The sequence below is a fragment of the Mya arenaria genome, chromosome 14, assembly GCF_026914265.1.
Source record: "Mya arenaria isolate MELC-2E11 chromosome 14, ASM2691426v1".
NCBI classification, from domain to species: Eukaryota; Metazoa; Mollusca; class Bivalvia; order Myida; family Myidae; genus Mya; species Mya arenaria.
The window spans coordinates 57,776,097-57,789,237 of NC_069135.1; the positions used below are offsets into that span (position 1 = coordinate 57,776,097).

General features: G+C 41.4%; 2 protein-coding genes across 2 annotated transcripts in view; both read right to left on the reverse strand.

The window, feature by feature from the left end:
• Positions 1-236: 236 nt before the first annotated feature.
• LOC128216296 (uncharacterized) lies at positions 237-4,021 on the reverse strand. Its single transcript, XM_052922863.1, has 2 exons — positions 3,622-4,021; positions 237-1,614 (listed from the first exon to the last, which is right to left on the reverse strand). The coding sequence occupies exons 1-2, from the start codon at positions 3,954-3,956 to the stop codon at positions 237-239; spliced, it is 1,713 nt and encodes a 570-aa protein (XP_052778823.1). The 5' UTR covers positions 3,957-4,021.
• Positions 4,022-11,236: 7,215 nt separating this feature from the next.
• The window catches only part of LOC128216297 (uncharacterized), a 3,625-nt gene continuing 1,720 nt past the window's right edge, over positions 11,237-13,141 (reverse strand). Inside the window, exon 3 of the mRNA XM_052922864.1 lies at positions 11,237-12,617. Coding sequence (XP_052778824.1) covers positions 11,237-12,617 — 1,381 coding nt within the window. The remainder of the gene's footprint in view (positions 12,618-13,141) is intronic.

Genomic DNA, 13,141 nt, shown 5'->3' on the forward strand with positions numbered 1-13,141 from the left:
ACATTATACAATAAACAGTCATTAAGTTGAATAGCATGTACACCATAAACATTATAACTATGTAGCTAAAAGCAAATAAAATACGTAAAATATATATAGACATGTATGTTTAAGCAAATATGATTCTTGTATTATATACATTTTTCATCCGTGCTTATACTTACGAGAAAAGCTAAAGTAAAAAAACAATCAATTATAATAATTGTATTTTGGCCACTTGTAATTGGATCTATTATTTATCGCACATTAAGGACGAGGAGCGTGCCTTTCTCTCCGGCGACAACCAGAGAGGAAGCACGGCTGCTGAAGAACAAAGCTTGAGGGTAGTGCACTCCGTCTTGTCCCCCTGCCAGTGTGGCCAACTTCGTCTTCCCGTCCTTGTCAACCTGCAGCACTGTGTGGGAGAAATAGCAGCAGACGAACACGTGTCCAGCAGTTGTCACGTGTACTTCCCAAGGTCCCCTCAAGTCAGGATCAGTGAATGTGGCCAGCTTGTTGCCGAGGTTGTCCAGGGTGATAAGTTGATTGTTTGAGTGGATTGTGATGTAGATAGTCTTCCCGTCGTTACTGATGGCAAATCTTTTCACCGTGTCACCACCGGTCTTATCCTCGTACAGCTTCTTCACCTGCTTCCCCGTCATCGTATAGACGTACAGCGCGGTGAGTGATGAAATGTAAAGGTTGTTCCCGTGATGAGCTGCGCCGTAACATTTATGGGAGAAACTTAACTTTCTCGTAGTCACAAGTTTCCCTTTTGTTATGTTAATAAAATGAAGTTCATGTCTATCATCATTGTTAACACAAAGCGCAACCTCATTCCCGCCAATGTGGCACACGTCGTATGGATACTCGGGGACATCACAGTGGTCGACAACCCTGTACTCCTGGTCCAGGAGTTTCACTTTCTTGTTGGTGCCGTCTGTAATAACAACCTCTCCACCAGGCAGCTCACATATCCCTTCAATATCACAGTCATATCTGTCTGAACTCATGTTCACGTTGTACTCCTTGTAACCTTCTGTAGCAAATACATGATCTCGCGGGAATAGCGATGAACGTGGTTGTGCACCAAAAACATTCGATTCATTTAACTCTCCAAATGTCTTCATCGAAGACAAGTTATCTTCTATTCCATTATGTTTACCAAAAGTTAAATCGTATTTGACAATACTTGACATGTTTTGCAGAATTTCTTTTGCTTGTTTGATTTTTTCTTCACATTTTTTGAAACCAATATATAGGGGTGGTTCGCCTGATGAGTCTTTGCTTTGTATGTCATCTATGATGTTCTTTAATTCATCGTGCATCTGTGTGCAGGATTCCATATCTTTCTTAATGGACAGCTCCTGATCAGCTACCAGACGGTCTAATTCTTGAACGGTTGTTTTCTCCATCTTGTCAAGAATGCCGTTGATCATTTTACGAATTGCTTTGATTTCATCAACAATGGCTGTTCGAGTCTTCCTCAATGAGGAACTATTTTTCTTTCGGTCGTTTTTCATATCTTCTATCTGCTTCCTAAGAACAGCAACCTGTTGAGGTAGTTGGCGAAACCCGGGATCTTTGCGGATGTCCCTTGCAACGTCTGGAATGTGCTGTATTGATGAACATTGTCTGCAATGAAAGAAGGAAAACTTGTTTTTCATGAAGACGCTTGTTTATAACATTCTTCTAAAATCACATTAATTTAAATACGTCGTCGTCGTCGTCGTCGTCTTACAGACAGACAGACAGACAGACAGACAGACAGACAGACAGACAGACAGACAGACAGACAGGCAGGCAGGCAGGCAGACAGACAGACAGACAGACAGACATACATACAGACAGACAAACAGACGGACCGAGACACAGACAGAGAGATACACAGACAAACACACAGACAAACACACCGGTAAAGAGACAGACAGAAATACAGACGGACAGACGACCATACAGACAGCCATATAGAATGCCATACAGACAGGGATACAGCCAGCCAGACAGACAGACACAATGAAATATGGCATATTAAAAATAAATAACAATTAAGACAAGTAAAGACAAATAAAAGCATAGCATATGTTTTAAAAATACCAGATGATTAATATCTAAATTGAAAGGTAAATGGTACATGCATAGGAATGTTGGGAGGCTAATAGCATAAATTACTTTATAGTCTAAGTCTTAGTATTTATAATAACATTTCTTAGAAGAAAGGCTTGGTTTAAAAATAACTTAGATATCTTGTTATGACGATGTTTTGCGAATTCATTCATTTAGCGTCATACAGTTTGTATTCAGTATTCTATAAGTCGCAGAGAGTTTATATTCAGTATACCATAAGTCGCATACAGTTCAAATTCTGTATACCATAGGTCGCATAGAGTTTAAATTCTGTATACCATAAGTCGCATAGAGTTTAAATTCATTGTACCATTAGTCGCCGACAGTGGCAGTATTTGTAGTAAAGCTCATAACTCTTAGAATGTGTCGAGTTATGTCCATTGACTATCTGAGAAATAATGAAGAGCATTAGAACCATTCGGAACTCCTCGGCCATTTTCCATCGAAAACAACCTCGGATGTATGTCGGTACATCAGTAGAGGTAGATCATAAAAAAATAATAATAGTAAAAATGAATCGTTGTGTTAAGCTTGTATTTTGAATCACTAAGTTTTTTTAATTGATTGTCAGTGAAGCGTATTATTGCAAAGACAATTAAGATTCCCAACAGTCAAGTCATTAAGTTTAACTTCTGAATTGAAAATACTACACAATCTACTTACAAATTACTTAAATGTAAAGAATTCTGTCATTGTAAACCATCCATATACATGTACATCCGAGATTGTTTTTGATGGAAAATGGCCGAGGAGTTCCGAATGCGTTGGAACATAATTATTACGCATTATTATGTTATTTACAGCGTCATGTTATGTACGTGCACGACATATTCATCTAGTCAAACCGCACAGCTAGAAATTTTGCCCAAATCATCGTGAGTTAATAGGGAGTACTTAGTTTAAGTGTTCCTCAATATTTCTCCATTCGAATAAAGGTCTTATAATATAGGATCTGACGCGAATAACGAGTCTATATATCATGGTATACAGGGGCGGTTCCAGAATTAGACGTTAGATGGTGCGTTACTTAGGGGCGGAATTGCCCATTTCACTCAGAACCGAAATCTGTTTTTTTGTAAGTGCTGGCAGGGGGGAGTTTGGGGTAACCCCCCCCCCAAAAAAAAAAAAGAAAAAAAAAAGAATAATAATAATAAAAGAAAAGACAATTTTAGTTCAAATTGTGCACTTTGGGGGTATTTTATTATTTCAACTATTGAAATGTAAAGAAAAAAATCTTGGACGATTTCAGAGGGGGTGGGTTTGCTCCCCCTTTCCCCTCCCCGATCCGCAAGTGATATTTAATCAACGAGTTCAAAAAATTTGTTAGTAGGCAAGGCTTTGTTGTCAGTGTTGACCAATAAAAAATAAAGCATAGTCTAATAATAAACATATGTAAAATACAATTTTGTTATGCTTGTTTAAACCGGAGAAAATGTTAAGCATGCTTAAACTATTTTTGATCAGTATTAATACTGTGATTGTGTTATTTTAACTTAAATCGTCTTTGAAACATACCTATGACCCACGGCAACGCACACATGGCAACACAGCTGGTCATGGTCACCACAGACCAGCTTGAGCGCCTCCCCGGGGTGCCTCTCGCATCTCTCAAGGACGTCCACCGTCCCTGGTGCTGCTGCCCATTTCTTAACGTCCTTCCGGTCGAGTACCGTGTGTCTCTTGTATAAGCCATAATGTTTTATAACACAAATATCGCAGTAATATTTCGTGCACTGATTACAGAAATGTTGAGCTTCCGTGTTCAATCCATCTTCTTCACAAGCGGAACAGGCGAAATCATGGATGAAATCACACCCCCTCTGAATGGAGGATTCAAAATTTGATGCCATAGTCCAGCCACATTTAGGGTTTAAACTTAAAAATGTCCTATCCCTGGCCTTCACTACCAACAAGGAATTTAAATAAACAGTTTGTATCTCTCCTACGTAATAGGTCACATGTTTCTATTTTCACTTGTTTTTATTGATTGACTTCAGATTGACTAAAAGCAGATTTGTATTGAATATATTAAGGTTTGGGTATGATTGAATTACTTGTGTTGCGATACATAAAGACTTTATAATTGGCGTAGCAATCAAACTGTAACATAATAGAACTTAACTGTACAGGGTCAACGATTTACGATTTACGACAGTTTAACCTCTATTATTTTCTCACTTTTAAGTTAGAAATACTATGCATTTAAGTAAAATATAATAACCCTAGCATTAGCCTTCACCCCCCCCCCCCCCCGTGCACGCCCTAATGTAAGTACACCATGATAAGGGTTACGAAATCGTTTTCCGGTAATAAACTAAAGAATTTGAGACCTTTTTTTATAAACCCTTACCCCCCACCCTCCCTCCGGCTTCCCCATCCTATTGAGAAACACCTCACCAACGGCATACCATCCACACCAACAGTTTAGTATGAACCGAAGCTTCTTCCAACCGTTCGCGCACAATACTATTAATAATGTTGAAAATGCAAAGCTTTTTTGGTGAATAGCTGTTGCATTTATGAGATACCTCCACTCAAGGTATATCCTATCCTACTCACACATAATTTAGTATTAGCCCCCACCCCCAAGCAATAATGCATATAATAGAGAAAATGAAAGTGTTTTCCAATATTAAGATAAAGTTTTAAAGGCCATTTTCTGCCCCCCCCCCTACTTGTCGCTTACAACCCACACCTCCTAACACAGCAAATCCCCAAAACACTAAACAAAACAAAATCATCCTTGACCCCAGTTTTCCATACAATATAACCCCCATCCCCTTTTCACCTTCTCTCCTCTCCACTCGTCTCCTCCGCTCACCCTCCCGTCCCCTGCCCTCCTCCATTCCTTTCCTCTCTCCGCATCTCTCCCCCATCCCTTCCTCTCCACCCCTCTTCTCCACTCCGCTCCCCTGCCCCTCCCTGACCCTCCTCCCGTATCCCCTCCTGTTCCCTCCCCTCCCATTCTCTCATCCGCTCCCCTCCCTCCTCACCTCTCCCTTAATATCCTCTTCTCCCATCACTTCCTCTTATCTCCTCCCCTACACCCCCTCTTCCCTCCCCTTCTCACAACTCAGCTCCTCTTCCCTCCTCTACTCAACCTACCCTCCCCTACCCTCCTCCCATGTCCCCTCCTCTACCCTCCTCTTCCCTCCTCTCCTCTCCCCTCCCCTCCTCCTCTCCCCTCCCCTCCTCCACTCCCCTTCCTCCCCTCCTCTCTCTTCCTCTTCTCCCCTCCCATCCCCTTCTCATTTCTACACATTTTTATAGAAACAACAACAGCAGCATCAGCAGCAACAGCAGCAACGACACCAACTTTCCACATAGCAATTTCAAAGACAATAACCCGATAATGGTGACTAGGGCTACACAAAAGAGGCAAATGTAATTTTGTTTGGAAGAATTTAGAACCAACAAGAACGAGGCATTGTTTTTAAAAGCAAGCAAAATGTTAGTCGACTGGTTAATTATCCACTTATACATACTTTCACAGTCTCCATATCTACTACCGACCGGTCCGCCTCTCGCCGGCCCAGGGTTTGTACGGCCGATTACGACATCTACTTCCGGGAAGTCGGGGGCGGCATCCGCGACTACAGGTCCGCTGGAAACAGACTGAAGCGTGTCTACCAGGGAAAACCGACGCTCGTTTATGACGGTTTTAAAATACTCAATACGTCATTTAGAGGTATTCTATTTTTAAGAGAGCTTTCCTATAATGCTTTAAAGGCTTTAAAGGCTTTCTGTCACCTTCTACATACATATTTAAATATCTAAATGTATAAGGTAAAGAAGTGCTTGTTTAGTTTATAAGGATTAAATTTAGTATGATTGTGACGAAATTTGGAAGCTATTATAAAATCTAGCTCGAAATTGTTTCCTGTGTACTGGTGTCCATTCTGTGAGGTAATCGAACCCAATACCTCTTTGGTGGGAGGCATACATTTATACCATTAGACCACTCTTACCTTGGTAGGAACTACGCAACCTCTTGGGTGAGAGGTGGACACCTATACCATTAGACCTTTGTAAAACTATGAGTTTCAAACTCAATACTTCTTTGGTGAGAGACGGACATCTATACCATTAGACCACTCACACCATGTTGGAGATCAACTCAAAACAATTGGGTGAGTGAGTGAGTGAGTGAGTGAGTGAGTGAGTGAGTGAGTGAGTGAGTGAGTGAGTGAGTGAGTGAGTGAGTGAGTGAGTGAGTGAGTGAGTGAGTGAGTGAGTGAGTGAGCAAGCCAGACAGCCAGCCAGCCAGCCATCCATCCATCCAGCCGTCCAGCCATCCATCCAGCCAGCCAGTCAGCCAATTAGTCAGTCTGGCAGGCAGTCAGTTAGTCAGTCAGTCAGTCAGAGAGCCGGTTTAGTCAGCTAGTCAATTACTTAACTATTTATTTAGTTAGTTAGTCAATCAGTCAGTCAGTCAGTCAGTCAGTCAGGTTTGTCAGTCAGTCAGTTAGTAAGTTAGTCAGTCAGTCAGTCAGCCAGCCAGCCAGCCAGCCAGCCAGCCAGCTGTTAATTAGCTAGTTCCGTATTATAGCGCTGTATTAAAAACTCATAGGCACGGTTTCATACTTTTATACTGGGTTCGTATACATCAAACTCCTTTCTTAAGCCTGTCTCACACAGAACACGGTTGGGCACACGGTTCCAATACGGTATACTCGGTTATACACGGGTTGACTGGTACGAGTATTGAACTCCAACCGTGCCTGGGGATGAGTTAGTACGATTTAGACTCGAATGTAGCACGAGTATGTACGAACAAAGCACGGATATACTCGGTCAAGCAAGGTTTGTCACGGTTTGAACACGATTTGCAAACGATTTTCATACGATTGTTGTACGGTTCCAAGTACGGTCTAGTACGGTCTGTTACGGCCTAGTACGATTTAACACGACTTTTACTCGATTAACTGGACATTTACAGGGTTTACATACGCTCCCACCGACTTTTGTTCGAGTTATGCTCGAATTTATCACACATTCGTGTATGTTTTGATATAAATTGACTCGTTTTGATGGCTTGGCTTCATAAACTTTCGAACTTTCAACAATGTGGCCCTTTTTGTATTCTCGCTGGTAGAATCTTACATGGTGGGGATTCTTTTGGGGACCTTCTCCTTCTTTGGAGGCATTATGTAGCAAGTACTCTGTTGTTTCAAGGTGGCAGCAGGTAGTTGTGTTTTCTGTTGTGTTCGAGTGCTGTATGATCATACACGAGCTTTGAACAGACGTAGAGACCGTGTCTGGTCGTACTTGACCATGTATAATTCGTACTTGAACCGTATTGGTCGTATGGCGATCGTATGAAACCGTATTGGTCGTATGGCGATTGTATAAAACCGTGTGTACACTCGTGTGAATCGTACGGTGATCGTGTGACATTCGAGTGTTAATCTGGGTGTTTGATGTAGGACTTGGGAACGGTTTCACACGATTCCATACGATTTATATACGATATTGACACGGTCGAGCTCACTCGTGGAGTGGACTTCATGTGCGGTTGTATATACGGTCTCGCACGGTCTCACACGGTCTTGTACGATCGCTAATACGATCATACACGGACATGGCACCCGTGCTAGTTTTTTTAAAAGTTTTAAAATTCATACACGGCTTTCACGGATACACTCGAATGGCCCGAGTGTATCTCGGATAAGGCCACGGTTGGTTCGGTTGTATGTACGGTTTACACGGGTGGCCAACCGTATAAGCCGTGTGTTCTGTGTGAGACAGGCTTTAAGTTCAGTCATCTTAAGTTTACCCTAGTGGCTAAACAAACTTGATATATCTCAAACACTTTATTTTCAATGATTTTATCAAACAATTGTTTTTTAAATACATGCACATATGTGAAACACACTTATTCTTTTATTTTTTATTATACTATGATTATACAGAATTGCCTTAGATTCGTAAATACGATCAATGGACTATTTAACACCTCTCGTTGTAACCAAACTGTTCATAGGATCCTTAAGGAAATTGCTATATTGGGGTAAAGTTGTTCCACTTATGAGACTCGAAGTGATTGGTTGACTTCTACAAACCCAAGATCACTCTCACATCTGTTTCTGATAATATGCCCTCAGTTTGAAACTGGGTTACCCTGTACCTGATAGAATGATCTAAATTCAAACTGGGTTCCCCTCTGCTTGATAATAAGATCCAAGTTCAAACTGGGTTTAACCCTACACATGATACTGTTTTCATAGATCAAACTGGGTAACCTCTGCACCTGAAAGTGAGATCCAAGTTCAAACTGGGTTACCCTTGTACCTGAAAGTAAGATCCAAGTTCAAACTGGTATACCCCTGTACCTGATAGTGAGATCCAAGTTCAAAGTGGGTTACCCCTGTACCTGATTGTGCGATCCAAGTTCAAAGTGGGTTACCCCTGTACCTGATTGTGCGATCCAAGTTCAAAGTGGGTTACCCCTGTACCTGATTGTGCGATCCAAGTTCTAACTGAGTTACCCCTGTACCCGATAGTGCGATCCAAGTTAAAAGTGAGTTACCCCTGTACCTGATAGTGATATCCAAGTTCAAAGAGAGTTACCCCTGTATCTGATAGTGAGATCCAAGTTCTAACTGAGTTACCCCTGTACCTGATAGTGAGATCCAAGTTAAAAGTGAGTTACCCCTGTACCTGATAGTGAGATCCAAGTTCAAACTGGGTTACCCCTGTACCTGATTGTGCGATCCAAGTTCAAAGAGAGTTACCCCTGTACCTGATAGTGAGATCCAAGTTCAAACTGGGTTACTCCTGTAGCTGATTGTGTGATCCAAGTTCAAACTGAGTTACCCCTGTACCTGATAGTGAGATCCAAGTTCAAAATGGGTAACCTCTGTACCTGATAGTGAGATCCAAGTTCAAACTGTGTTACCCCTGTACCTGATAGTGAGATCCAAGTTCAAACTGTGTTACCTCTGTACCTGATAGTGAGATCCAAGTTCAAACTGTGTTACCTCTGTACCTGACAGTGCGATCCATGTTCAAACTGTGTTACCCCTGTACCTGATAGTGCGATCCAAGTTCAAACTGAGTTACCCCTGTACGTGATAGTGAGATCCAAGTTCAAAGTGGGTTCCCCCTGTACCTGATTGTGCGATCCAAGTTCAAAGAGAGTTACCCCTGTACCTGATAGTGAGATCCAAGTTCAAACATAGTTACCCCTGTACCTGATGGTGATTTCCAAGTTAAAACTGAGTTACCCCTGTACCTGATAGTGATATCCAAGTTCAAACTGAGTTACCCTTGTACCTGATAGTGCGATCCAAGTTCAAACTGAGTTTCCCCTGTACCTGATTGTGCGATCCAAGTTCAAAGAGAGTTACCCCTGTACCTGATAGTGAGATCCAAGTTCAAACATAGTTACCCCTGTACCTGATAGTGCGATCCAAGTTCAAACTGTGTTACCCCTGTACCTGATAGTGAGATCCAAGTTCAAACTGTGTTACCCCTGTACCTGATAGTGAGATCCAAGTTCAAACTGTGTTACCTCTGTACGTGATAGTGAGATCCAAGTTCAAAGTGGGTTACCCCTGTACCTGATTGTGCGATCCAAGTTCAAACTGAGTTACCCCTGTACCTGATTGTGCGATCCAAGTTCTAACTGAGTTACCCCTGTACCCGATAGTGCGATCCAAGTTCAAAGAGAGTTACCCCGTACCTGATAGTGAGATCCAAGTTCAAACATAGTTACCCTGTACCTGATAGTGATATCCAAGTTCAAACTGAGTTACCCCTGTACCTGATAGTGATATCCAAGTTCAAACTGAGTGACCCCTGTACCTGATAGTGATATCCAAGTTCAAACTGAGTTACACCTGTACCTGATAGTGCGATCCCAGTTCAAACTGAGTTACCCCTGTACCTGATAGTGCGATCCAAGTTCAAACTGAGTTACCCCTGTACCTGATAGTGCGATCCAAGTTCAAACTGGGTAACCTCTGTACCTGATAGTGCGATCCAAGTTCAAACTGTGTTACCCCTGTACCTGATAGTGCGATCCAAGTTCAAACTGGGTAACCTCTGTACCTGATAGTGCGATCCAACTTCAAACTGGGTAACCTCTGTACCTGATAGTGCGATCCAAATTCAAACTGGGTTACCCCTTTACCTGATAGTGCGATCCAAGTTCAAACTGGATTACCCCTGTACCTGACAATGAGATCCAAGTTCAGACTAGGCTAGAGTTATTATGAGCATTGCCGGCATTGTTCAAAGCTGAAATGGCTACATTTTTCACTGTTGATATATTAAAATAAGCAAATTGAAACATATATTTCTCAAGGGCTTGGCTCTGGACAAAACAAAAGAGTAGGTCGGGAACCCGGCCGCAAACGCTTTTTTTACGCCTGAGTGAATAAGTACGTTGTACAGAACCATTATAATCTGTGTGTGATTCCCTTTCTGACGGCCAGGTTGCAGAGGTGGTCGCGGCTTTGGTTTCCATAACAACGCTTATTCTTGTAACCGGGGTAATAATCATAGCCGTCAGGCGGGTTAAGAAGAGGTCAAGCATTTCCTTTCAGACTTCTTTTCTATTAAAGTATTGATATATCGGTCCCCTAAATATAAATCCAACGTTTGCTGACAAAGGTTAAAGTGACATTCTTATTCAAAACCAATACATACACATGTATAACAAACATAGATTTTCAGTGATAAATCTTCAACTTCTTACTTAATAATGCATTTATGGCAAATATCAATCACTGTTAACAATTTTATAACCGTGTGTTAAATGGCTAAAAATGCAAAGTTGGTATCTTTCATAAGTACCATTGTTTTCGACTTTAAAGAGAGAATAATTCATACATATATACATACACACTCATACCAGATATATAACATATGTGAATAACATTTTGAAATCAAGATTGATATAGTTGAATAAAATGCGCACGATAAACATTATAACGTTGTAGCAAAAAGCAAGCGTAATACGTACCATATAAATGTATATGTATGTTAAAGCAAATATGACTCGTGTGTTAAAGTGAACAATCTATATCCGTGTTAACTAATACTAACACAAAATGTTTAAGTTTAAAAAAACCCAGTTATAATAATGATCTCTTTCGTCACTTGTAAGTGAATCTATTGTTATTGTTTATCGTACACTGATAACGAGAAGCGTGTCTTCATATCCGCCGACAACCAGAGAGGAAGTACGGCTGCTGAAGAACAAAGCTTTAGGGTAGCACACTCCGTCTTGTTGCCTAGCCAGTGTGGCCAACTTCGTCTTCCCGTCCTTGTCAACCTGCAGCACTGTGTTAGAGTTATAGCAGCAGACGAACACTTGTCCAGCAGTTGTCGCGTATACTCCGCAAGGTCCCCTAGAGTCAGGATCAGTGAATGTGGCCAGCTTGTTGCCGAGATTGTCCAGGGTGATAAGTTGATTATTTTCAAAGTTTGTGATGTAGATAGTCTTCCCGTCGTTACTGATGGCAACTCTCTTCACCGTGTAATCACCCGACATGTCCTCGTACAGCTTCTTTACCTGCTTCCCCGTCATCGTATAGACGTACAGCGCTGTGCGTGATGAAATGTAAAGGTTGTTCCCGTGATGAGCTGCGCTGTAACATCCATGGATGAAACTTGATTTTCTCGTAGTCACAAGTTTTGCTTTTGATATGTCAATGAAATGAAGTTCATGTCTTTTATTAAAGTTGTCAACACAAACGGCAACCTCATTTCCGCCAATGTGGCACACGTAAAATGGATACTCGGGGACATCACAGTGGTCGACAAACCTGAACTCCTGGTCCAGGAGTTTCACTTTCATGTTGGTGGAGTCTGTAATAACAAACTCTCCACCAGGCAGTTCACATATCCCTTCAATATCACATTTTTCTTTGTCTGAACTCATCTTCACGTTGTACTCCTTGTAACCTTTGGTACCGAATACATGATCTCGGGGGAATAGTGATATCAGTGGTTGTTTACCAAAAACATTCGATTCATTTAACTCTCCAAATGTCTCCATCGAGGACAATTTATCTTCTATTCCATTATGTTTACGAAAAGTTAAATCGTATTTGACAACATTTGACATGTTTTGCAGAATTTCTTTTGCTTGTTTGATTTTTTCTTCACATTTTCTGAACCCAATATATAGGGGTGGTTCGCCTGATGAGTCTTTGCTTTGTATGTCATCCATAATTCTCTTTAATTCGTCTTCCATCTGTGTGCAGGATTCCATTTCTTTCTTAATGGACATTTCCTGATCAGCTACCAGACGGTCTAAATCTTGAACGGTTGTTTGCTCCATCTTGTCAAGAATGTCGTTGATCTTTTTACGGATTGCTTTGATTTCATCAACAATGGCTGTTCGAGTCTTCCTCAGTGAGGAACTATTTTTCTTTCTGTCGTTTTTCATATCTTCTATCTGCTTCCTAAGAACAGCTACCCGTTGAGGTAGTTGACGAAACTCGGGATCTTTGCGGATGCCCTTTGCAACGACTGGAATGTGCTGTATTGCTGAACATTGTCTGCAATAAAAGAAGGAAAAACATATGTATTTTTATGAAGACGCCTTTTTAACAATCTTCTTTAATCATATCAATTTAAATACTCATATTTCGTCGTCGTCGTCTTCGTCGTCACACAAATATACTCAGTCAGACATGCAGGCAGGCAGGCAGGCAAACAGACAGACACACACACACAGACACACACAAAGATACCCAGACAAACACAGACAAAAAGACAGTTAAACACAAACACAGACAGACAAACAAAGAGATATACATGGATACACACGTACAGAAAGACAGACAGAGAGACAAACACACAGACAAACAGACAGACAGACAGACAGACAGACAGACAGAAACGCTAACACATAGACAGGCAGACACACAGACAGACGGACACACAGACAGACAGACATACATACAGGCAGGCAGGCAGGCTGGCAAGCAAACACACATACAGAAATACGCACATACAAGAAAATACAGACAAACAGACACACAGAAAGACAGACACACAGTCAGACGGGACACACAGACAG

Excerpts from the sequence above, each read along its gene's own strand:
- LOC128216296 (XM_052922863.1), bottom strand. The coding sequence starts at position 3,956 with ATGGCATCAAATTTTGAATCCTCCATTCAGAGGGGGTGTGATTTCATC. Across the intron at positions 1,615-3,621 it reads TGCGTTGCCGTGGGTCATAG|ACAATGTTCATCAATACAGC; the intron begins GTATGTTTCAAA and ends CTTTCATTGCAG.